General features: G+C 40.2%; 1 protein-coding gene across 3 annotated transcripts in view; it reads right to left on the bottom strand.

Moving 5' to 3' along the window:
- TRAPPC9 (trafficking protein particle complex subunit 9) overlaps positions 1-25888 on the bottom strand; it is a 475345-nt gene that overhangs the window by 8849 nt on the left and 440608 nt on the right. For all 3 annotated transcript variants that reach the window (XM_042809120.1, XM_042809123.1, XM_042809122.1), the window contains one exon: positions 2619-2842. In XM_042809120.1, coding sequence (XP_042665054.1) covers positions 2619-2842 — 224 coding nt within the window. The remainder of the gene's footprint in view (positions 1-2618; positions 2843-25888) is intronic.

Raw genomic sequence — 25888 nt, 5'->3', positions numbered from 1 at the left:
TGAATAAGCACTACCTTCAAGAGAAATCATCTACCTTTACGTGACAAGAAAGTGAAAAACAAAATTGTGTGACTTTTACCCTTAAAAAAAAACTCTGTTCATTCATACATGTGGAGCAGTGTATGTGCGCTAAACATTCCTGCATGCATTCTTTGTCTTCTAAATAGATGCAGAAAATGGTTTGAAACTTTTTAGTCTAAAAATAATAACAAAAAAAATTGTGATTTGTTCAGTGTTAAGGCATTAGGCCTTACAATAAGTTAATACTTAGGAAAGCAGAGGGATGTTTTATTTTGTTTTTCCTGAGAGGTCACATTCAACTGAGCACCAATACTGTTGCTATTTCTCCATCATCATGACAAAAGACCAAATTTCTAGGGTATTAGAAGTATCTTGCTGTAATACCTGATGTTTCCATTTGTTTTTGACCACACACTACTGTTACACCAAAGCACACGCTAGTTCTTCATCCTCCCTCCCACCCGGCTTGGCAATGCAATAAATCATGTCACCACCTCCTTGCTAGTGTCAATGTAATGTCAGCCCAATTAGCTCAAACTGCTGACGAATGTAGTTTGGGATAAACTGGCCAACTTTGCACAGCCACACATAGTCACAGCATCACTCCTGCAGAAGAGGGGAGCATCTTTCTGCAAAGGGGCAAAACTGGGAGATGGCAGCATTTGAAGGCACCTCCATTAAACAACATAATAATCATGTGCCAGCAACCTCAGTATATAAAAATAATGAGCACGTGTTTAATAGCTTTGAGAGGGTAACATGGAGCTACACCAGCTGGGTATCTCATCCAAAGTCTCAGCTTAGTTTATAAAAAAGACACAGAGAATCTCTTTCATGTCATCCAACTATGAGCTTCTTCAGCTTCTTCACCAGTGTCTGAACTTCTGTCAAACACGGAGCATGAACACAATTTTGAATATGTTCGTTCTTCCCTGAAGCATCAAATGCACAAACCAGGACTTTATTCTTGTCCCCAAAACAGGTGCTGCTTTCTGAAATATTTTTTCCATTACTGAATTAGTTATTACAGGGGATGAAAGGGCCTCTGACAGCATTAGATCCACTGTTTGAAGAAGTTTCTTCCGTGATCAGGGCTCTATGCCTCAAAGAAATGTGACTAAGCATTTTCATTAGCAGCCTGTGCAGGACATGTATCAACACTGTACAATGTGAAGTACAGCACTTGTTGTCGGAGAGTAAACAGTCTCTTCATTTCACCCTTTTGGATGAAAAGGAGGACAAACATCAGAAAACAACTCCATTTTTTACTTTCTGGGTACTGTGTTTACAGTGAAAATGTCTAAATACTGAATACAGGGAGCGTAACGTATGAGGAGACTGCCTGGGCAGCTCAAGAGATGTGACCCTGTGACTTCTTGCCCATAGGAGACTCAATCAGAAGGCAGGAATATATGCTGATGCCTCCCTTTTCCCTCATTAGCCCTGAGGGTCAGCCCTTAGGCAGCTGGATATCCACACAGTGCCACTCACATTAAAAAACCCACACTGTCAGAAAGGGAGTCAAAGGTAGCTGCCTCTTGATTATTTCTGTTGACATATCTCAATTATTCAGCTATGAATATATGGATGCTAATCCATTAACATTCAAGCTGATGGTTTATTCCACGCTCATTATCTTCTAGAAATATTTTCTTCCCATGGTATGTAATTGAAAATTACGCACAGTGACTGTCCCTGTGGTTAACCTTTAATTCCTTTCTTACTAAGGTTCACCTAAGTATTCAGTTTTGACAGGTACATTTTATTAGCAGTGTGAAGAGCTGACCTAAGCAAAGGTCCGAAGCACAATCCTAAACAGTCATCCTTCCCCTCTTGCTTATAAGTTAGAGATACTGCTTACTCCACTCTGTCATATAGTTCATGTTTTTCATCCCTTTGATTTTTTGTCATTGCTGGTTTTTGGGAAAGGATGCAAGAGAGAGTAGTTATATTCAAGAGCTATTTTCAGTGTTTTGCTTCACAAGCAAAAAATTTCAAAATAACAATTTGAGAGAAAATTTAAAAATTCAATTATTTTTAAATAAGAAATTTTTGTACGATTTTAAGTGCAGTTTTGCATTTCTATTTCTCTTTATTTTCATAGTAAAAATAAAGCTAAGAGACCAGGAAATGAACCTGCTCATCTTTCTGGTCATTAATGTTAAGCATTTTTATTTTTTCCTTCCTTGGGATCTAACTAAAACTGATCTGATGATTTCCTTGGCTTAGCCTAGGGGACTAATTCTCATGCACTGAAGAGGTTACTTAAAACCTATTACTGTAGGCTGCACTGGACGGCTCACGGGACAGGCAGTATGATATTACACATTTTTTCTAAGTTACTCATTCACATCTTGCCAAATCTGGGGTGACCAAAAGTTACTGACTCCAATAGTTTGCTGGTGGCTTACAGTACAGGCAATTACAGTCTTAAACCATCTCAGAGAGATGGTTCTACCTCCCTAAGCCCACAGTACTTTTAGCAACAGGCATTTTTGAAAAATGAATCTGCATTATAAAGCACAATTAAGCAATGAAACTTTTTAATGCAAATACACGTCATCCAGAACAGTGATACCTTCGACAGAAAAACTTACAGAATCGATGTAGAAGGTGTTGGATCCCACAAAAGTGATGGCATCCTGCAGCTCATAGTTGTGCACCCCATTCTGGTAATCCTGGTAGGGCGTCATGGTGAGCGCGAAGGGTCCCACGCTGTGCTTGCTCCAGTTGGTCAGCTTCACTTGCAGTGGGACTGGGTCACCCACTTTGCAGTCCACCACCACGTCACAGTCACAGAGCTTGCCATCGACGAGGATATCTGTAAAGCAAGAAGATAATTCCACATTCGGTTTGGCTCCTGCTTTGGAAACAGTATTAATTTTTAATCATTAGGAAACTTAGCAACAAAAAATAACCTCAATGAAACCAAGAGCGTGTAACAGTTGGGTGGTCCAGTGTGGAGTTGGACTCGACGATCCTTTTGGGTCCCTGCTGACTCATGATATTCCATGATTATGAGATCCTATGACAGTTAACCTTAGGAAAGTTAGTGCCACAGTGTTGTATACAATGGTACTGCAGGAACTGATTTGCAACAACCAGCTCATGAAGGTTTGATATCCGTCGAAGCTGAGAGAGCAATGAAAAAGAAATAACTATGCTCCATTCAAAGGCACCAGAAGAAATCTTTTAACCAGCTCCATTTAACCTCCTCCTAAAAGCCAAAGCCATGGACACTCCTCATGCATCTCTTACCCATAAGCAGCATTAGGTGAAGGGAAGTCTAAACAGGAGTCACCAATACAAATTGAGGCTGGATAGATCCTGGGCTGTGTGTCCATGCTCACGTGTTACAGCCAAAAATACATCTTCCTGTATCAAGGTGACCTTTTGGAGCAGGACAGACACTGCCAGAATTTGCAGTGTAACACCTATATTATCATCCAGATAACAAGGAAAAAAAGAGGATTTTAAAATTATACAGCGATACTACAAGCTTGTTCACTCTTTGTGCTTTAATTCATATTGGGATTTCTATTTTTAATTTTCTACTTTTATTTCCCTTACTGGAATAGCAGAAAAATATAGGGCCTCTAAATTGGTTACTGCTGGGACAATGACAGCCGGAGTGATGTGTCCATTAACCTTGCCATTTGCTTATACAGAACCAAAATGTTTTGTTACTAACACACTATGAAATTGCTAGTCCAATTCCCTGCTCCGAAAGGGCTCCCAGTTGTGCAGTATTACTGTGTTTTTCAGATGAGGGCTATCTCCGATGCACTATTAATATGGGAACATTTCTATTTTACTGTGGGTTCATGTTCATAGATAAGAGAAAGCCCTGGGCACATGTAAGAAAGCGTCCTCTCTGTGAATACCTATCCCCACAATCTCACATGCCCAAGAGGCATTTCCATCACTCCAGCTCCTCCTCAGTCGCCTGCCTTATGATAGACAGCATATTATTCCTCTGCCAACAGCACCACATTTACATTAGTAATATCTCCTCTTCAAGAAAAGAAACTCTTTTTATGCTTCAGGAACTTTCAGGGAGAAAAACATTTTATACTGAGGTGATTCATTTTTATTTTTATTTTTAAGCTTATTTTTATTTTGTTGCCTTAGAAGAAAAACTACAAAATGATGCATATTCTCGTGATGCCCTTTAGCATGGCAAACTGAACAAGCTTCAGTATAGCAACTAAGGAAAAAGAACTAGTGCCAAAGAAAGTAGTCAGAAAGGGACATTAATTCCAGAGGTGAGATTAGCAAAACTGAAAACTCCTCATTGACCAAAGCTTCCCCATGCAGCAGCACATCCCAGATCCAAGTGGCTCAGAAGAGGAAACCCTGCAGTGCTCAAGCTGTAGCCATCCAAATTCCATCCTGGTGTCCCAGTTGGAATGGTCCCTATGCCAAAACCCTCCCCTTCCCAAAGCAGATGCCCAGCTCACGATGATGAGAAGGAAAAGGAGTTTGCAATAGCCACTGCATTTTAGGAAAGGGTGAGAAAAACTGATTGAGGTTGGGCTTGTCTTCGTAGAATCATAGAATCAAAGACCACTAAGATCATCTAGTGTCATCGTCCACCCATCACTAAAAGTGCCGACTAAACCAGCTCCCCCGTTGCAATAGCACACCCTAACGCTGCAGGATCTCCTGCCCGACGTGATTAAACTGCTTCTTGTGGGATTGCCCCAAGATCCTGGAAGCAGATGGTGGCTGTAATGGTATTCCATTACCTGGGATACACTCCAAACTTAACTGACTGATTTTTTTTAATCACAAAATTGAGTTTGTATGTGTGCATACAATCTTAGTGCTTCTCAGCTTCTGGCCTGAGAAGCAAAGTCCAGTTGCTTCTTTCAAAAATGACGCATTAATACCTGTTCATGAGCCTAAATCAGCTTGTTTTCAAGCTTCTCCTTCAAGGTGAGTGCTTTCATTTGCAAATACATCTCTTTTTGACTCATTCCTTCAGCCAACAGGTCCCACAGCTGTGAGAGCTCCCTGGACCAGCATGAGCCTTCAGAAACACTCAGCAAGCTAAGTGGATGAATCTGTGTTTTCAAGCTGCTCATCAACTTGCCTTTTAGCTTTAAAATTCAGTGCTCTGCTGTAGGAATTATAAATGAGCCCTTTGCCCTCTATCTCCACCTTTGTAGCTAATAATAGCTCACAGCACTGCTTGTGCAAAAATAGAAAATCTAAACAAAAGGGAAGCAATTAAGCCTGACTCAACCAGATTAATTTTCTTCCATATTCATTAAAAAAAAAAAAAATCAATTCATTTAAGATTGATTTAAGAGTATGTGCGCACATGAGTTTGTGTACATACTGGGAGATTATTTCCTTCCCTCCCAGCACACCCTTCCTTCTCGCAGTACCGCAGCCAAGGAGCTCAATGAGATGTCAGAAGAGAAAACACACATGGCTGGCGTGCAAAATACTATGGAAAGGAGTGTTTAAAAACAGTCTCCTTTCATCGGAGGGAACAGCTTGGTTTGACAGGCAGCTTCACTCCCTTCCTGACACAGAAAACATCTCATGGACCATACGGATTTGCTTTAATATTTTCATCTGTGAACAGAGGAAAAGCCATGTGCACAGGGTCCCGTTTCTGCAGATTCAGCTCAGTAACACAGATGGCATGTAAAAGCTGAGACTGCTCACACCACTGCTGTGAGAGTGAATCATTACTGGTTTCAGCATACAGGAGCTCTGAATCAGAAGAAACAGTCGCTCACACAGAAGACAGTGGTGGCCATATATCCAGCTTCCCAAGATTCAGGCACAAGACAAGTACTACTTCAGAAAATTAAAGGAAAGAGTTGAGTGTAAACAACATAAATAAGCTACATAAGAAAGGTGGGAGTTGAAACTCAGGCCATCACATGAAAAATAAATAATCATAAATGGAATTAGAGAATCACAGAATCATAGAATGGCTTGGGTTGGATCTTAAACATTGTCTAGTTCCAACCTCTTGCTGTGGAAAAAGGCCAAGCAATCTCCTAATTAAAAGCAAAATCCTTTTAGATATTTTAACAAGCCAACACAATTCTGCTTCTCATTTTTTTCTTTCTCCTTTTTCTATCTATTTTCCCCCCTTTTCTTTTTTTTCCCTCCTGCTTGTTTACCTACATACATTCTCCACGGAAAGCATCCTTGGGTGCCAGCATTACCCTGCAATGACTGAAAGGTAGTGAAGAACAGAAAGCCTTGTTTTCTTTCACTGAGAGCCTTAACCAAGCCTTTCAGGATTTCTACGAACTCACTTACCCATTGGAAAAAATATTCCACGGCCCACCTGATAGGCAATGCTGACTTCATAGAGTCACAGAATGGCTTACTTTGAAAGGGACTTTAAAGATCATGCAGCTGCAACCCCCCTGCTTTAGGCAGGGCTACCAGGCACCAGGTCAGACTGCCTGTTACTTACATCAGAAGAAGACTGGGAGACAACAATGTGAAAATAACATCAGATTATATATAATGTCTTCCCTTCAGGATCTCAAAACTCTCCAGAAAAGCACAAATGCTCCTAGATGGAAGACAGCTTCCATTCCACAGGAAAAGCATCATTTAACATCACCTGCCAAGCGCACTTCAGTTTACATCACCCAAAGGAGTAGTTTGGAAATGAATATGAAATATTATTAACATTTTGCTTTATTTACCCTGCTCATTTTGATGCACATTAAGGAGTCCTTGCCACTTGGTCAAGTTTCCAAGTGAGCACTTGCACTTGTTGGCCCATTTGGATAAGAGCTCCAAGTCACAGCTAATTGCATTTCCACACCCAGCTCCCCATTTGACACTGTGCAAGCTTAATTTTAGAAAGCTGCACACAAACACACAGTCTCAATGGAAATGTGTATTTCAGCACGGCTTATGTTCCTTCCTCAGGTTTGGGTTAATTTAAAAATAAAAACAGGCTGCAGAGGAAGGCAACGCTGTGTTTCATCTTTACACAAAGAAATTCCTGCTAGATATTCGCTTTTACACTGGATGCTGAATCCCAGCTGATGCAGATATGCTAACCTCTGCCATTCTCTACAGAGGGAAACCTGGCTCAGGGCTTCCAGCAAACTCCTCACAGCAGCATGGCCTTGCACAAACAAGTCCATGAACAAAACTCCAGGCAAGGGATGCCAAATAAATCTCACACAGGTGGTAGAAGAGATCTTCAAGACCAGCAAAGTAAGCGTTGCTTAGCTGTGCTGTGATGGTTTGAGGAATTTCAATCAAGATTTTTCTATGCTGTTCAAACTGTTCTGAAATACTATTTTTACTCATCCTGATCAGGAAGATCTGAGGAGGAGGGAAAGCAGCAGCATCAGCACCAATGTCTCCAGATAAAGTCTATCAGGCACTTCAATAGAGGAGAGCCAAAGACCACAAGCCCAAGGCAGAGCTGCTGCAGTGAAAGTCTCTCAGAGTGATTCGGTTATTCTGTATTCACCAAACTCAATGTGCTGACTAAAATGTCTGCCCAGCCCAGCTTTGCTTCTAACTGTCCTAAAAGAGCATTGGAAAAGGGTATGCGGCACTGAGGGACATATTTAGTGGGTATGGTGATGGTTGGACCAGGTAACCTTGGTGGTATTTTCCAATCTTAGCGATTCTATGGCTCTAATCTATTATTCCTCTGGTAAGTGAACCTAAACACTGATTCTGTTTCCCCTGCTCATACTTGCAGTCCCTCACGTGGACCAGTTTCCTTTCATTTTCTGAACCATTCATGCAAATTATTTGCACATAGAGATATAACATTGGTTACATTTGCTTGTCCATTATGAAGTCCTGCAGTATTTTCAGAGTTGAATACATCCATACAAAAGATATTTGTATGAATAAATAAACAGTGTTCCCTGTGACTCTCATCATGAAAAAGCTGAATAGTTATTTAATAACATGAGAGTCTTTCAGCTATTTACATAAAATCTTCTGAATGCAGTTTGGATCTGCTCCTCACAGTAGCCCTCAGCATCTTTACTTGGAATAGCATCTTCCTGTTCACTTGTTCATTCATTGTTATTTTCATACAATGTGGAGCCAAATCTGACCCCTCCATAATTTCATAGCATTCAGCAGCAATAGAGCACAGAGGTATACAGATGTTGGTATTGTAACAGGTTCAAATTGCATGAGTATTTCACCTTGTCAGACATTCCCAGCCCCATTCTGGAAAGTGCCCAGTGAGTTTAGAGCCTGCTCATTCAAATCCCTCATTGGACCTGAGAAGTTCAGCTCCTCTTTGGGTCATGACCCTTGGATAGGAACAAATAAAAACACAGGAAAACATATGCATGAACTACTGCAACCACCATCAAGACACAGACATACACCCAACTCAGGAAAACAGCCCTGAAAACAGGGAGGTTGGCAGAGGATGGGATGGTTGAGCACGAATGTGGGCAACTGAAAGAGGCAGTTCCTTTCACAAGACCTCTGAGCTACTCAATTCCTGGCAGGCTTCCCATTCCCAAACATTTTACGATTGAATTAAGGACACTTTATTTGTTCTGAAAGCAATTAAAAAGAAAAACACATTTAAAATATAGTTCTAGCAACAATAAGCAATTAGTCTTTGATAATTGCCTGTGTCTTCCTATGTAATCACTCTTTCGCAGTGGCCAGTATGCTGATGACAAGTCCCGACTGCTCCGATTATCGTTCTTGCCAAATTGCTTTGAGTTTGTGTCTGTTCTTAACTCTGTGCTGACAGAGGATGCTGCAGGAAGGATATTTCCACCTTGCACAAGGATTTCTCCACCTCACAAAAGGACTTTTCAATCTCATTCATTTGGACTGAGTAAGCTTTCTTCCTCCAAATCAGTCCAGTGTTTAGTCCAGTTTTAATCCCCAAATCTCTCCTCAGCAGGTAGGTGATCAGCATTCAGTTTCAGCGCTAGTTGATCTAGGCTGTAAACATTCAGAAGTAGCACAGTCTTCCTCAATTAACTCTAACTACCAGGGTCACGCTCACTGAGAAGAGAAGCACTAAGCACTCCTGGTGCTCTGGGGTTTGACTGCCTCCAACTTTTACTTGGGGTCTTCAAACAGTAAATCTGAACGCACGTGAACCACAGAGCAGTGAAGAAGCGAGTTATTCACTTCAACCTCTCTGGTTTTGCTGGGAGTTATTTTATTTTGCACTTGCCTTTTACAACAGACTCTATCCTGCCCTGTGGAATTGCTGGCACATGGATTGCACCTGCTTGTCTCATCCCTCCTCTGGCAGCCAAAATAAATCATCATCTGGTGATTTGCCCAGTTTGCTATCAAAGTGATAACCGCTTCAGTGTTTGTATTGCTTGTGTCCAGTCCTAAGCTAAATGCTTAGGGGCAGAACCTTTGAAATGTTAAAATTCTCGGAGCTTTGTGCTTCCCCGTGTGCCTGAGCTCCTTTGGACTTGTTTGAAAATATTCCATGATGTAGCCCCAGTTTACTTAAATAGTCTCAGTTTTTGAATGTGGGCCAACCTCTTTTTATCTATTAATCACAAGCAGGTTTGCAGAAGACTCCTTTGATTATTTGCTATACTGCCAGAAGGTCAGGCTGCGTACAGCGTGTGCCTGTAGTTGGAAAATTCACTATCCCAGGATTTGCATGGTATTTCTCATAGAACCACAGAATCATTGAGGTTGGAAAAGAGCATTAAGATCATCTAGTCCAACTGTCGACCCATCACCTCTGTGCCTACTAAACCAACATCTATGAGTCTGTAAAATGCTGTTTTTTTGTACACTGGTGGCTTTGTGCAAAAATGCTGCAGGTGATGAATAACATGTGCCTTAACCTACAGCTTACTGAAAGAAAATCGCCTTATTCCTCATTGGTTGCATAATGAGACTTAAAATTTCCTCTCCTTTCTGCCACCCTGCAATGATGGATGTGAGACAAACCCCTCTCTCTGCAGAGAGGATTTTTAAAGGTCTCCAGCAATCTTTGTGATGGTTTCTGACTTGTGGCTGAAAAGTTAATGCTGAAAAAAGGAGAAGAGTCTGCAGCCCTTATGTGCTTATGTGGAGCCTGTCTGATCTCACAGTCAGTGTGGTGCAGATACTACTTTGGCTGGAGAGCTCCAGCAAGTGATAAGTGTGCTGACCATAGCCCATTCCCTATGGAGACAATAGGGAGGTAATGCATGGTTGCATATGAAGTGCTGTTTAATGGTGGAAGCACAAAACTGGCTCCTAAAATAAACTCTGTGCATGCAAAGTCCAATACATAGATTTCACCACAAAATCTGCTTGCTCTAACATGCCATCTACATGGCAATATGAAGAGGAAGCATTATTTTCCAGTCAATAAGTATATAATGGTGCTCTGGACTCTTCTGTAGGGAGATCATACTTACACATATATCTCATAAATAAGGGATCATCCCTAACTGTTTTTTTCCATAGACTTTGCTATTTTTTTCCCAATTTCTATTTAAATCACTCCTATGTGAAGCATAACTGTCATATTTGAGAGTGTTTGGGGCTCCTGTAGGACGAAATATGCTATGTGCTGTCTGAAGCAAGAAAGAATTGAAACACAGATGAGAGGAGAGGCAAGACAGCATGTATCCCCATGCCCAGATGTATAGACTTGCAGAATGCTTAACGAAAGTGGAAAAAAAAGTGATACTCATTATTTAAAGAAAAATGATGGGTACACGACCCCTTTTCCATGCTTGTCTTGAAAAGGAACCATGAAATATTACAGGCGATGTCCAGGCCATATGAGTTGCGTATCCCTGTAGAGTAGCCAAAGCCTTGTACAAGATAATATATAACCTCCTATTAACAGGCAGGTAGATGATTTACCACATTTCAGCAACTGTTCAAATATGAGCACTAGGACACTGTGCCTCATGGGCTGCCTTCAGCCCAACCACAGCTGAAATGCAATTAGCTGAGCTGAAGAAGAGATCTTAAACAACTCCAGGTACCAATGCTGCATTAGTATGGCACTTTATGTACAGAGGTGTGGTGTACATGGGGCTACATGGGGCTCATGTCTACAGACCACAGCTGCTCAAAAGCAGAGGTGCACATTAAAATGGACATATTCTTAATGAAGATTCTTGAAACTTCAGTCATAGTGTATTTCATTCTGATGGCTCTACATTGCTTTAATTGCTAGTGGATTGAGTTAAACTCTCACTAATTCCCTTAGGTATGGTTAGTTTAGTCTGCCACATGTGTATTAAGGCATGGCACAGTAATCCAAGTAGATGTGACTTGGAAACTATCAAGTCCTATGGTGCTACTACGTTTTAATTCTGGTCACATCCTTTTTCTTCTGCATCATGACCTCTCAAAATTCAGTTTAAATCCACTTAGTAAGAATCATGCTAACATATATGTATGAGAAAGTTTTGAGTCATCCTCTGTGACATAAATCCATATTCTTCTTGGTTAGACAGAGTATACTAACAATCATACAGAAAACAAGGTATCTTTAAGCCTAGAGTCATCAACCACCCAAACTTTTGGCCTCTCTCTGACATCTCTCTGTTAGTAATCTACTATTTGCTAAAGCAGATCATGCTCAAAACTGAGCTCCTGATCTTTTCCTGAAGTCTTTTCCTTTCTCTACCTACCCAACTTCAAAGCGAAATCTGTCCTGCCAATCTCACCTTCCTAATTGACTAGACTTCCTCTCATGACTCACTCCTCCAGTGTGATTAAATTCTGATGCCACTTCTTACAAAGCCTCTCCAAATCTGACCTTTTCGTTCTGTCTACATTGCCAAACCTCTGCCGAAGATCTAATTAAATTGTGAGCGTGAACAATTAAAATCTCATCTCCACTGATTTTGACACCTCTCAACTAGTGCCTTCTTATCTACTGAAAACCTTGCTTCAAAGATGTAACCTGGTTATGCCTGCATGGCACCTTGAAAAGACATCATATATACTTCAGCATACAGAGAGAGAGAGACTGTAAGCTCTTACGGACAGCAGCATTTGTGTTCTTAATTGCCCAGAGGCACAATTTGTGTGGCACCTAGAATTTTGCAGACCTGTTTTCCTGAGATGTCCAGACAGTACTAGTAGGAGAACTGGAAACAAAGGCAGACATCTTAAACAAAATCAATGCCTACTTAGCAAATCTCAAGGCTCTATGGTGAGGCAAGGATGTGAGCACTGCGCCAGTTTTCCAAATGGGACACTGGGACATTTTAGGGATGAGTTAACCTGTGAGTAACAAACAGCAAGGAGTTTCTGCTGAGCAGAGACAAATGCACGAGCTACCCAACAAGAGCAAGAGGGGATAGTGACTTCAAAAGAACAGAGAAAAATTCTGATTTGTAAAGTTACAAAATCCCTATGCTGGCCCATCAGGGTGTGTTTCGATCCGCTAACATTTTACAGAAACGAGTCTTAACACTAAACTGAAGCTAAAACCTGAGGATTTCTAGGACACAGAGGAAGTGGCTAAAGGTAACCTGGTCTTATGGAAAAAGAAAATGAAATAAATGTAATGCTACTTAAAGGAGAACTCTCAAATCAGATTTAAAGTAAAACCTAAAAACCCTTTCTTCACCATCGCTGCATTTGGCAGGAGTAGAGTCATCACATATCACCAGAGTGAAATGCAGATAGGATGAAAACTTCAGGTTTAAATAAAACCATAAATGAAGTCTTGGGAAACAAACAAAAAAAAAAAAAAAAAAAAAAAAAACCAAAAAAAAAAAAAAAAAAGAGAGAGAGAAGAAAAGGAATACTGCACTCAGGTAGTATTTAAATTAAATCCTCTCCACACCTGAGGCTGAGAGCTGTGCCTTATGCTTCACCTGTCAAGTGCTGCAAAGCATTCCTGCAAATCCCCCCCCTTTTAATTGGCCATTTGGGTGGCAAAACCATCCCATCCTCCAAACCTGCAACCTGCTCCAGCTTGCAGAGCCATTGGAAAAATGAGCAATGAGCAGGTGTCAAATTCAGTCCTTTTATCTACAGCTTTTAAAAGACAGATACAATTACGTGCAAATCAGCATAGTGTGGTGGCTGATTAGGACTCTTTTCTAAGAATTATTTGCACAAGGCTCTGCGAGCAGACGGACCAGGGCTATCAGCTGATCTACAGAAGCAGTATTCTGTCTGCTCTTCCTTCTAGAGACTCACAGATGCATAAGCAGAGAACAGATATTATTAACTCCTCATCCTCCACAGCAGGCAAAGCAACACGGAGCGGTCTGATAAGCTATGAAAGCTGAAATAAAACAGAAGGTAAAAGCCTTCAAAACTCCAAAGATTCATGTTGGATATTAGGAATAATTCTTCTCAGAAAGAGTGGTGAGACACTGGAACAGGCTGCCCAGTCTATGGATGTGTTCAAGAAGAAGGTACATGTGGCACTGAGGGATTTGGTCTAGGTAGTCATTGGTTGATGGTAGGACTACATGATCTTAGTGCTCTTTTCCAACCTTAATGGTAGTATGATTCTACGAAAACCCAGTGTATGGAACATCTGCATGGCTTCCATAGTAGTACTTCTGAAGTCATCTATTATTTTGTGGATTTACGTGCCAAGTGATGCTGACAGCATCCTGTTTACTCCTACAATATACAGACAAAAATCCCCCCCCGAATGCCACCACCTCTCAAACCATATTTTTAACTTCATAAAAATCCCTCGTTTTACATTATCTAAAGATCTGACAACAGGGATGTTACTAAGGTTCTTCATAGAATCACATAATCAGAGTTGATCTAGATAGTTATATCAGGTTAATCTGAGCCCCTCCCAACATGATCTTGAATGTCTCCAAGGATGGGACATACACCACCTCTCTGGGCAACCTGTTCCAGTGCCTCACCACCCTTATTGTGAGAAATGTTTTCCTTATATCCAATCTAAATGCCCCGTCTTTCAGTTTGAAACCATTTCACCTTGTCCTATCACAACAGACCCCCCTGAAGAATCTGTCTCCACCGTTCTTATAGCCCTCCTTTGTTTTTCATGTAGTGGTCTAGGAAACATCATCTAGGACAACATCAGTTGTCTGTCTTAAAAAAAAAAAAAAAAAAAAAAAAACAAAACCAAAAAAACCACCCACAAAATAACTCAAAGAAGAAAACAGCTTCTGCTGTCTTGAGTGCATCACCTCACGCCATCTAGATCATTCCTGCTGCCTGGATGAGTACGTCCTCTAAGTTATAGATACAGAGTATGTCCCTTAGAGCTGATTTACCATCCTTACATCTGGATGCAGAGAGGTTTTATGTACCACCTCATCATGTAAAACAGGAGAGGATCCTTTCTAAGTTCCTAAAGAAATAAAAGGAGTCCAGTGCAGTGGACTATTTAAAAAAAATAAAATATAAAATCAGGCCTTTAGCAAGAATTTGGGCCATGCTTGTCTAGAAATGTTTTTGAGGAAAGAGAATGAAGGTGGCTGGAAAGTATATAAGGCAAATAGTGGCATATAATGGAAACTGCTCCCAAGAGCATTTGCAATTTCAGCAAATACGGGGCATTGAGATTTAACCACCCTATTAAGCACTTTGTCTTTTCTATCATTAATTTGTGAAAATGTCTACCTTTTATGCACTCGCAATCCAAACAAATGAACAAATTAAAAGAACTAAGCACACAAACTACGTTGGGCAATGGACCATCACAGCAAAACGCTGCTGGTAATCTGTATTCACATTGTATTACACAGACTGACTCAGAATTAACTATGGCTGCCCTCTCCTGGAAAACTCCCTAAAACAAACAAAATTCTCTTTCATCCATTTCCATTAATGGTATTAATGGTGAGATCACAGGAGAACATGACAACTGGATGAACAGCTCTGAGGAAGCAGTAAGAAGTGACAGTGGAATGGAACTGAACACATTCTATAGCCCCCATTGTAAACTGGAACATACAATTCAGCTCATCCAGAAAATACAGACTGTCATTCCAACTTGAATTTTCAGAATGGACATCAAATGTCAGGATGGAAGTTAGAAGAAAACAAATTGCAGTCATTTTCTAGAAGATCATCAGGTTCATAGGGACCAAACCTGAGATATAAGGAACTTCAGCTGCACATCCTGAAGAATACAGCCCTGCCAAAAAGGACCTGGGGGTGCTGGTGGATGGGAAGCTGGACATGAGCCAGTAATGTGCCCTCATAGCTCAGTAAGCCAACCATATCAAGGGCTGCATCAAAATAATCAAAACAAGGGAGATGATTCTGCCCCTCTGCTCTGGTGAGAACTCACCTGGAGTACTGTGTCCAGATGGGGAGTTCTCAGTACCAGGAGACATGGACTTGTTAGAGCACATCCAGAAGAGGGCCGTAAAAATAATCCAAGGGATGAAACACCTCTTCTATGGGAGAGATGGGACTGTCCAGCCTTGAGAAGGCTCCGAGGTGACCTGATAGGGGCCTTTCAGTATCAAAAGGAGGGCTATAAGAAAAAAGGGACAGACTCTTCAGCAGAGTCTGTTGTGGCAGAACAAAAATGGTTTCAAACTAAAAGAAAGGACATTGTGATTGGATAGAAGAAAAAATGTTTTACAGTAAGGGCAGGGAAGCACTGCAGCAGGCTGCCCACAGGGTTTGTGGATGCCTTGTGTTCCTGGAGGCATTCAGGGTCAGGCTGGAGGCGGCTCTGAACAACCTGATGGAGATGTAGGTGTCACTGCTCACTGCAGGGGAGTAGGACTAGATGGCCTTTAAAGGTCTATTTCAACTCAAATGACTCTTAGGATTCTATGATTTTAGTTCCAGCAATATTCATTGTCGGGCTTTTGTGACATGAACCCATGCGAGAGGGGACTCTTATTTCATTCCTCAAATGGAGATCTTACTCCAGGATGATCTGAGAACAAAATACATTCTACCTAAATGAGAATGGGACACGAAGAGACAGCCACTGCAACTACATTTGCGGGTAGAATTAGAGGACAGCCCGTGTTAGCTGGCACCAGCAATGAAGAGAAGAGATGGATTCTAAGATAGAGAAGAACTTCCATATCTTAGTATGAATCCACCAAATGTCCTGATCCATACTGTCAGATGTTATCAATATAACTCAGTGTCAGTGCAGGTGTCTTCAGCCTCTTGTTCGTATGTGTATAATCACCTGAGCCATATCTAGCAATAAGAGCACAGTAACACTCCAGTGTTGTAAAAGCATGAGATGTCGTGAGATTTGGATACTAAATTGGTCAAAATATCCCTGAAGAACAAGAAAACAAAAGTCAGAGAAGAAACACTGCGCACTGTTCTACGAGGTTTGACATTGAAAGGTCTCTAAAAATAGCCTCAATCTTAAACACCTATCAAGGTAGGATTAGTTAAAATGAAACACCTCATTCAAAACTGTAAAAAAACCCCAAAATCCACACAGCTAAAGTTCATTCACTAATATCTATGACTGTAGCAGAACTTCTCTTTTCTCCACTGCTGCCCTCTGTCCCCACAGAGCTCCTGTCTGTTTTTTAATCTCACATTCATGTTGACTCCTGACAGCAGTGTATCAGGCACTGAATGAACACCAAAACAGGCAACACCTCTGTCCTTAAGTAATCACTTTGTCATGTAATGACCAGTGAAATCTCCCTGTTTCCAAAGAGTCCTTTCAGCTGCCAGACTCAATTTGCCTCAATTAAAGAAGCTGTAATACAAAACAGATGTTCCAGGAGTTTGCCAACTGCTGAAGTGAGATGTGGATGTGGAGCATACCAAACTCCATACAGGAAAAAGGAAATTCAGAGCAATCTGTCTTAAAACACTCATGTATGTCACCATAAACTCCAGTAGAATTAACAGTATTCGTAGGTTACTTATATAAGTACAGAAGCTGCAAACACAGAGAACACAAGAAAAATCATAGAAAAATAGTATTGTCTTCAATAGTCAAGATCAATTCCAGCTGTCCTTAATAACCTGAATCATACAAAACAACAGTAGTATCCATTCCCTCATTTCCCAATTTTATTTATACCTAGGCTCTTTTCTTATTTATCACTCTGGAGCATGGCAACCTCATGGGAAACTCCTCCATAAGATGAAATGTCCATTTTTCTATGAGATATGGTGTAAATTAATAACAAGCTAAAGTGAGTTCTCCAAGAAGTACAATAAAAACTAATTAAATTGTTAATCACTCGAAAATCAGGAAAGATTGACCTAGCCTTAATTTAAATAATGTATTTGTGTAACTAAAGAAGCCACTATCAGCCACAGTGTGCCAATACTTGTTAGAAAAGACAATTAGAAAGTCAGCCTATAGACAAGGGGTCCTTGCTGGAGTTGGATACTCTCTTCCATCAAAGCAGAACTATCAGGCTAAATGGAGATCTATCGGCACAGTTTTATTTATTTTCTAACTTCTCAAAGTCATTCTGCAGAATGGACTGCTGTCTTCACCATCCCAAAGCACCTCATTAAGCCAGTGAGTTAATCAAGTATATGCAGCTAATGAGAAAACATGATTAAAAAGTTCAGAGAAGTAAGAATGAGGAAACATTTTAACAGAGCAGCCAACTTGTTTCCAACCTAGGAACATGCCAGTGGTTCATAAAATGCAAGCTGTAGTTTGGTTAATAAAATATAAGCTGTAGTTATGTCTTCTGTGAGCAAACAGTAATTAACTTGGTCAAAAATTCATGGGGATTCTTTCTGATGGGGATCCATGGGGATAATTTCTAATGAGTTTCTGTCCTGCCTTCAGTCTGATGGTCTAGAAATTAAGAATCTTCCAGCTTTATGAGACATAACGTACTGCAATTAATATATATGACTTATGCACTCTTTCTGTATTGCTTTGGCATTCAGATCTCCTGCATTTATTGAAGTTTGGATTTAGGACTTTGCTAAACTAATGATATGTATCCTTACCCATGCTTACATCCTCTGGGTTTATAGAAGATTACTCACTCTGAGCACCACAGGAAGGGCTGAGAAAACTATTATTTGCTGGTAGCTCTCTATACATACAGCCACATCATAAACTTCTTATGTCAGCTTTCTTTGCTCGTTTAAGAGTCACTGCGGCATCTCAAATCTTGCTCACCTTCAGATATCTTTTGTCCATCATTGTCAGCTAGTACAGAATTTTCTCCTAAATTATGTCTGTCCAGAAAGACACTCTGTCAGTAACAGCTTTTCTATGCCTAAAAGTACAAGGGTAGTAATATCTGGAATAGTTCTATTTGACAGAGAGATGGAAAAAAGATTATGTTTGCTCAGTCAGCCTTTTCCCAGCAAATGCATGAGGATTTCATGCACAGATTTTCTTCTGCATTGTGAATCCACAGAGCCATGATAAGCTGAACAATAAATCTAAGTATTTGAAAGATATCGTGGCAAAAACACTTTGAGAATCCATCTGTGATCAGTACAAGGTTCACCTCCTTGCAATCCAATGGAGTATTTACACAAATCTTTGTTGTGAGCTGAGTTGCCTGCTAATGGTAACACTGAGAAACAATGCACCTTACCTAGACTTATCAGCCCATCAACACAGTTCTAAATACATGAATACTGTATGAGAATATGTATTGTCTGAGACTAGGGACTGGAATCTTCTCTTGGATAATTTGCAAGCAAGGCTCTTTATTGCTTGGCCATAGCATGAATTGCCATCAAAGCCAACAAATGCCATTTCCCTGACTACACATTCGCCCTGGGTGGAATAAAAATATGACACTTTATTGAGAGCCCCAATAAACCACCTGCCATCTTTGGCTCCGGCAGCTGAGCAATTTCTGCTGGGCAGTTACAGTCTCTGTTCAGATTTTCAAGGGAGAACAATACAGCTGTTAATTAATAAAGTAGCTCGAGTTTATCTGCAAGTTGTTTATACTAATGTGCAGAGCTGGCATTTTGATTGCTGCTTTTCAAGTTATCGCATCCACCTTGCAGAAAGAGACTTGTAGTAGAGAAGATAATGATGATTATATTAAATGTGTCCTATTACTTATGAAACGGTTATTAGTCACAAAGTTCACTTGAGTTGGGAGGAGACAAAAACTCCTTTCTAAAACTTCCAAACACTGAAAATGCATTTACTTGTCTGGCTGATTTCCCTTGTATTTATCTCCTTTATCTTCATCTCTGCCACAGTCCTTTTAAATCTGCAGCACTCTAATGCCTCAGAAATGGTTTCCCTACTTTAAGCTTATCTAACATACCACAAGCCAGCAATCACTAATCATGTTAGACAGTCAAAGAAAAAGATTCTGAAGTACTTAACAGCAGTGAATTCATCTGGCATTATTTCTTGGGCAATCACTCTAACCCTTCTTTGGACCTCCCAGCTTGCATACTCTCCACTACAAAAAATGTCCTCTGATGGTCCTTAGAGCTATGCCCCCTTCTCCATCCATGACCACTGCCTTGCTCTTCCAGCCACCAAATGGTTCTTTCATCTCCAGGCTTTTCCTAAAATTCCAATTTTACCTCTCCAAACAAGACCACAGACAACACAATCTTATTTCCTATGACACTTCTAGCACAATTCTTTTGGGGACACTAAGAGGAGACAATTGCTTGTGAGGTGACCAGAAGAGGTAAGTCTTCCCTATTGGATAAGCTCTGGTGGCTTCTTGGCCCTACTGGAAAATACTGTTTCCTCTACAGCTGTCTTGTACTGTACACATTTCTCAGATAATCCTATATTCAAATACAGCATCCCTGCTTACACTTAAATTTTTACCAGAACCACTGAAGAAGTAGGATAAAGCAAAGGAAGAGAAACAGCCCAAAATTTAGCCTGAAAACATGGTTACTAACCAACCTAAGTCTCAGATTGCTCCATGTGTAGTAAATCTTCTAATTTATCCAGTCCAGTTGCAATTTTTCAAAATGATGAGGCTTTAACCATATCCTTTAGGAAATAACTCCACAGTTCAGCAGAACTTACTGTCAAGGCTCCTTAAGTCACAGTCTAAATGTTCCCATCTTCATTTTATCCCATTACTCTTAGTTATAGCTTTTATTCTAGCCTTGAAATAATTCCACTCCCACATGTGGTTGGTATCCTGCTAGTATTTCTAGCTTCCATTACCCTCTGGCATACAAACACATTAAAAAATATATATATACTAGAATAAATTAAAATTGTCAGAAGAAAAAACCAACAAATGTCAGATAATTTAAAAATAAATTCAATTAGAGCAGTTAAAAGTGGAGAAGGCCTATTAGATTACTGAATGAGTCCCTGAATACAGGATGTCTGAAATTAATCTGATATTAAATGCGATCCAAGCCAAAAGGTCATGAAGAATCTTGCATATCTTCTTTAATTTAGAATTTCTTGGCCTTCATACAATGTAACTCAAAATGCAAATATAGTAGAACCTCAAGTTATTCTTGTTTTCTTTTTCAAAAATCAAATTCATTTCTTTTGATGAAAAAGATGATGATCTTCCCTATACCTATCCCCAGTGTGAAAAATTTTGGTCATATTTGGACTCAAGTTGTTGGTCAAGTCCATACAATCTTCAAACTCAGCACAAAGGGGAATATTGCTGTGCCAGTCTGCAGGCGGGTACAACTGCTGGATCCAACCTCACATGAGCTGCAGTTCCAACAAACACACACAGGAATACAGTACTGGAAGAATATTTCATTGTGTTTGTTTACCAACAGCGTTGATGCCAAGCAGATTTGCCTGGCAAAAAAAAAGAAAAGAAATTTGATTTTTAATAATGCGACTACTGACAGGAACTGCGTTACAAGAACCACCATTTCAGGATATCAAAAGATAGATGGTCTAAATGAAACAGAAATATATCAGTATCTCAAAACTGTAGTCTCGGGAAAGTTATTTTAAAGGGAATACAGAGTTAAAAACACATTGCAAGAGTCAGAAAATCAGAACAGGTGATCACTGGTGGCCCTACTCCAGTTAAGTTTTCTTTTCATTTTCTTTGTGGTTAGTCCTGAATTATTTCAAGTCGTTTCACTACGTGAACAGAAGACCCACTGGAAAGGAGTTGTTCCCAAACGTTTTAAACAATAACCTCCAGTTAACCTCCAAACTATCCAACAAGCTTCAGTCTGTTACAGTTAGCATTTACTTCTAAGATTTGCCTTAATGACTGAAGAGCTGCTCTGAAAATATTGGGCATCTCCATCTAGAATTAATTCTATTTTGCTGAACCATCTTGATTTACACAGCCGAATTCAAGAAGGCATTTTCTTACAACAAAACTCTTCCTTGTTAGGTCAATCAAAAATAGACCCAAGAGTAAATAAGGGACTTAAGCAAAGCAAGAAAAACTGCAGTCTGCACTAGGGAAAAACCAATGTGCCTTGTCTCTTTCCTAAATTACTTTGCTTTATTTTATTAGTAACCTATTCAGGCCTGCTACATGTTGTAAATGATTTCAGTGAGGACACTTTCACTTTGCTCACAAGGAAAGAAGCAGAGCTGAGGTGAGGATCCATTTGCTTCCATTGACTTCCAGTTCTGAGTTGGACCTTACATCATCCCTTTTGGATAAGCAACACAGAGAAAGAAACTCCTGTTTCATTTTCTGAACACTCAAAATATATAAAGTAGTGGCTTAACCTGTTCTTAAAGATTAGAAAACGTCCCACATCTGAGCCTCAATACAACACCAACAATGCAGGGAAAATACAGAATTGCAGAAGAGCTCAGGTTGGAAGACCCCTAATGTTACCCTAAAAGAACTGGATGAAAGATTGCACTGGACAAGACTATCTAGCCATTATGCTTTGTGTTTCTCCAGCACATGGCCCAAGAAGGTCATTTCTTTGGCATTTTGGTTTTAGGATGCTCTCAGCAACAATCCCTTGAATAACAGTATTCTGCTCTTACGGAAAAATTAGTGTCTCCTGCAACAATTATGACAGCCTCTGCTTGGAGACTGCAGAGAAAGAGATCTAACAGATTCTGAATAAAGAAAAATCCTTTCATTCATTATGATAAAATAAAGACTTCTGTGTCCAAAATATCTATTTTTTCAAATGCTCTTTATTTCAAGATACATCTAACAGACCATAGCTGGAAGCACAGGCTCCAAACGTGGGTTCAGATGATCACCCATCTTTGGAAACACAAAAAGATCATCTCTCTTTCTGCATTTTAATGCAGGACAATTATTTTTGCAATAAACCATCAAACAAGGTCTGACTGGAATAATTTTGGTAGCAATTTTGACTCGTTTGATTCTGATTTTGCAAACAGCATCATGAGTCACAGGCTGTGTTTTAAGAAGCAGCATTTGCTGTTGCCACACACTGATGGAATATATCCTAAATATTATTATATTTTGTCACAATGCATTAGGTGATTGCTGCCTTCATATCAATTTGTGATCTTAAAAGCTTTAAATATGTGAATGATATTACAGACACTGGGGAGAATCTAATTAGCAAAAGCAACTGGGAATGGCAAAGAGACCAAAAAATGTTGGGAAGAATTCAGCCACGAGTTTGTTTTATAACAATATATCTTAGAATCTTGTAAATATTTATCTTCTTTTTCTCTGGACAGTCAGGTTGAACCAGATTTTGTATTGTTGAATTATTTATGTGAATTCTATTTGGAGAAAGAGAAAAAAGCCCTCCTGATACACAAAATCGCTGCCACCCAATATCTCACAGTGTCTGTGAGAAGTAGTGTGTTTCTTGAATTCATTCCTAATCTTTTTTAAGAGAGAAAGATGACTGAGCCCCATTGCCAACAGATCAAAGTATGCTGACACATGGCTCTTTGTACAGCACGCAGCATTTTTCCCCTGTTATTATACTGAATACACTAAATCAGGATGGAATTCCTGAAAATGTAATTAAACCACTAAGCCCTGGAAATAACAGCAAGACTTTCCATTACCTGCAGGATAAAGAAAAGGTTGCTTTGCTTCTGTCTTCCTCTGTAGCATTTTCTATCATTAAACATTATACCACAGGTACTGATAGGAGATAGTTCATACTTTTCTCCCATCTTTCTGCCTGTTTTCAGGAGATCTGCCTTCTCATTAGAATAACCAGCCCTGCTCTGTCTGGATGGCTGGCAGTAACTTGGATTGGATATAAGGAAAAAGCTTTTTATGATAAGGGTAGTGAAGCACTGGAACAGACTGCCCAGAGGGATGGTGGATGCCCCAACCTCAACACATCCAAAGTCAGGCTGGATGTGGCTCTGGGTACCCTGATGTAGCTGTAGGTGTTCCTGTTCACTGCAGGGGGGTTGGACTAGATGGCCTTTAAGAGTCCCTTTCAATACAAATGATTCTGTGATTCTATGATTTCTTGATGAAAAACACACAAGCATTTCGAGAAAGTAGATAAGCAAATGAGGGGTTTATTTACTAGTTTTCAATGGAAACTTGGAGACAAGGGGTGGCAGATCTGCCTACATCAACCTAATCATGGACAAAGTATTTCAACCTCCCTCCCGCTGCTTTCATAGAATGGTTTTGGTTGGAAGGGACCTTCTCACCACTCTCACAGTAAGGGATTCCTTCCTAATATCTAGTCTAAATCTATCCTGGTCCAGTTTAAAACCATTTCACCTTGTCCCATCACTGAACACCCTCATAAAAAGTCCCTTTCCAAGTTGCAGTGATCAAAGGGAGACCAAACTCCAGACCCCCAACCCTATGTGGGTTTATCTCTGTATAAATATCCTGTTTCCATCTCTGGATCAATATCTGCCCCTGTTCCACTACATTACGCAAAAAGGCCTCAACACAAATAGGAGGGCAAAGGCAATGAGGTCATCCACTACTATGTTGAATAAATGGCGTTTTGCCATTGCTCTCTCTCCTTCTGGCATTGAATGTGAATAAGATATCCCTACTGTTGGTTCCCCAAACAATAACCACCTTGTTGGTCATTTTGACTAATAAGAGAAAGTAGCACACTGAATATATCCAGTGTTTCTGTACTGTGTATAAATTCCTCCAAATTAACATCTCATCTACTGTGCAATGATCTACAGCTTTACAGCCCATTAACAACAACCAAGGCAGAACATTTTGCATTTTTTTTTTTTTTTTCCTCTTTAAATATCCCTGTTTCCAACCCTCTGGTGTGCTTCAAGAGCTGTGGGGAGAACTAGGGTTGCACCAGCCTGAGCTGTACAACTCAATTACTGAGATATGAAGGAAACTCACATCCTCAGACAGCATCACCGAGGTTTTACCGTGAATGCTGCCTGATCTAATTAGGAACCACTCAGCATCTTTGTGGCAATTACTACAGAACATAATTATGACGTGACCACTGTCTTCCTTCAGATGGAAACTCAGAAGAAAATGACAGGAAACAGAAGTGAGCTGGGAGTTAATAAAACACCCTTTGGCAAGAGAGGAGAGAAGTGTTGCTTCCAGGAGAAGGTAGAGTTCTCCCTCCTGGAAAATGAGGAAAAAGTAGCACATTGCGAGAAAAGGGCCAACAGAGAAAGAATGGTTTATTCATCCTGTCATAGCCCACCATAATAAAGCACCATTATGCTTGCAAACAGCTGCCTATTATGGTTTATTATAGAAAAAGAGCCTTTAACGGGTGCCCCGAGACAGTTGGTGGCTGCCCTCCTGTCACACATTTGCCCTCGAGAGATACCAAGTGACAAGACATTAACAATCTTACACCTATTAACGCCATGGATTAAATTTCTTTCAACACGGAAACCAATTTAAAGCACTGAAAATACTTTGAAGTCCCCAAAGGAGTGAGCCTGGTGGTGACACCAGGGAACTGGAGAGCCAAATTCACTTAATTGCAACCCCAGCTTTAATCACGGATTTGCCGCCAGCATTAATCACACCGCTTCCCCTCCCTGCCTCAGTTTGCTGATGTTTACGGCGTTGGGCTCCCAAGCAATCAGAACACAGCAGCTTCACCAAACAACGAAGATCAGCACGGCACTTACACAACGCAGAGGTGCGAGTCTTAATTAATATTTATAAAGTGCCTGGAGAACTTCAGAGAGCCGGCGTCGGGGGAATACAGAGTATCATTACATTTATTTTGCAAAGAGGTGTGAATGTGTGATTATAATTTTATTACCCACGCAGTTGTAGACAGGGAGTTGGAGCACAAAAGAAATTAAACTTTTTGACACTTTCTCTGCAGCACATGTTCATTATCTGTGCAGTGTATCAAATGTAAGGGATTTAATAACTCACTCTTAAGATCAACGATGAAATTATACCCAAACTTTTGCTATCTCCAAGAGATGCAGAAGCAAAAAAAACTGCGTGATGAAAGTCTTTTAAAAGTTAGGATTGTTATGGGGGATATTACAGCATCACACGATCCGAGTGATTTCAGAGCATCCATTTACCATCGCAGCTGTAATTTCCCCTGTATTTTGATTATCTTGACATTTTCTAATCATGAGAGTGATAAATTTAAAAATGATATGGCAGACTTGATGGGCTGTGTGTTCACCCCCCTTGAGTCAAGTTACTTTTTTTATTAAATGTTAAATTGCTTTCCTCCAAAAGGAGAATGATATTTTGGTTAATTTTTGCTTTCTGAATGCTGCCGCTGATTCCTTCTGATAATGCAATGGTCTGAGTGACAGCAGAGATTTCTCTTTTCAATATTCCTGGATAAATATTGACCAAAGATGCCAGTTCTGTCTTTCACCATTCAGATGAATTAGTTCACACACAATCACAGCAGGGCTTTTTTTAGCATGGCTTCTAGTATGACTCAAAACTTTCTAGTATCAGCTTAGAATTTGCACAGCTTTTTCCTGAGCAGCTCTAGGGTCTGAAATTCAGCTGGGGAGGTTCATTTGTCTATAAGTTAAATGTGCTACTTTTGCTGCCCAACCAAAATATAGGCCCTCCTAAAGGGAGCCTATAAACAGGAGTGGAGTCAGCTCTTCGAAAGGGTAGATAATAGCAGGACAAAAGGAAATGGTTTTAAG

This window comes from Centrocercus urophasianus, unplaced genomic scaffold (genome assembly GCF_019232065.1).
Source record: "Centrocercus urophasianus isolate 14NV4802_14NV808 unplaced genomic scaffold, USGS_Curo_1.0 seq_11, whole genome shotgun sequence".
Classification (NCBI taxonomy): domain Eukaryota; kingdom Metazoa; phylum Chordata; class Aves; order Galliformes; family Phasianidae; genus Centrocercus; species Centrocercus urophasianus.
The sequence above is the reverse complement of the archived record's forward strand: the minus strand, read 5'-3'. Positions and strand labels throughout refer to the sequence as shown.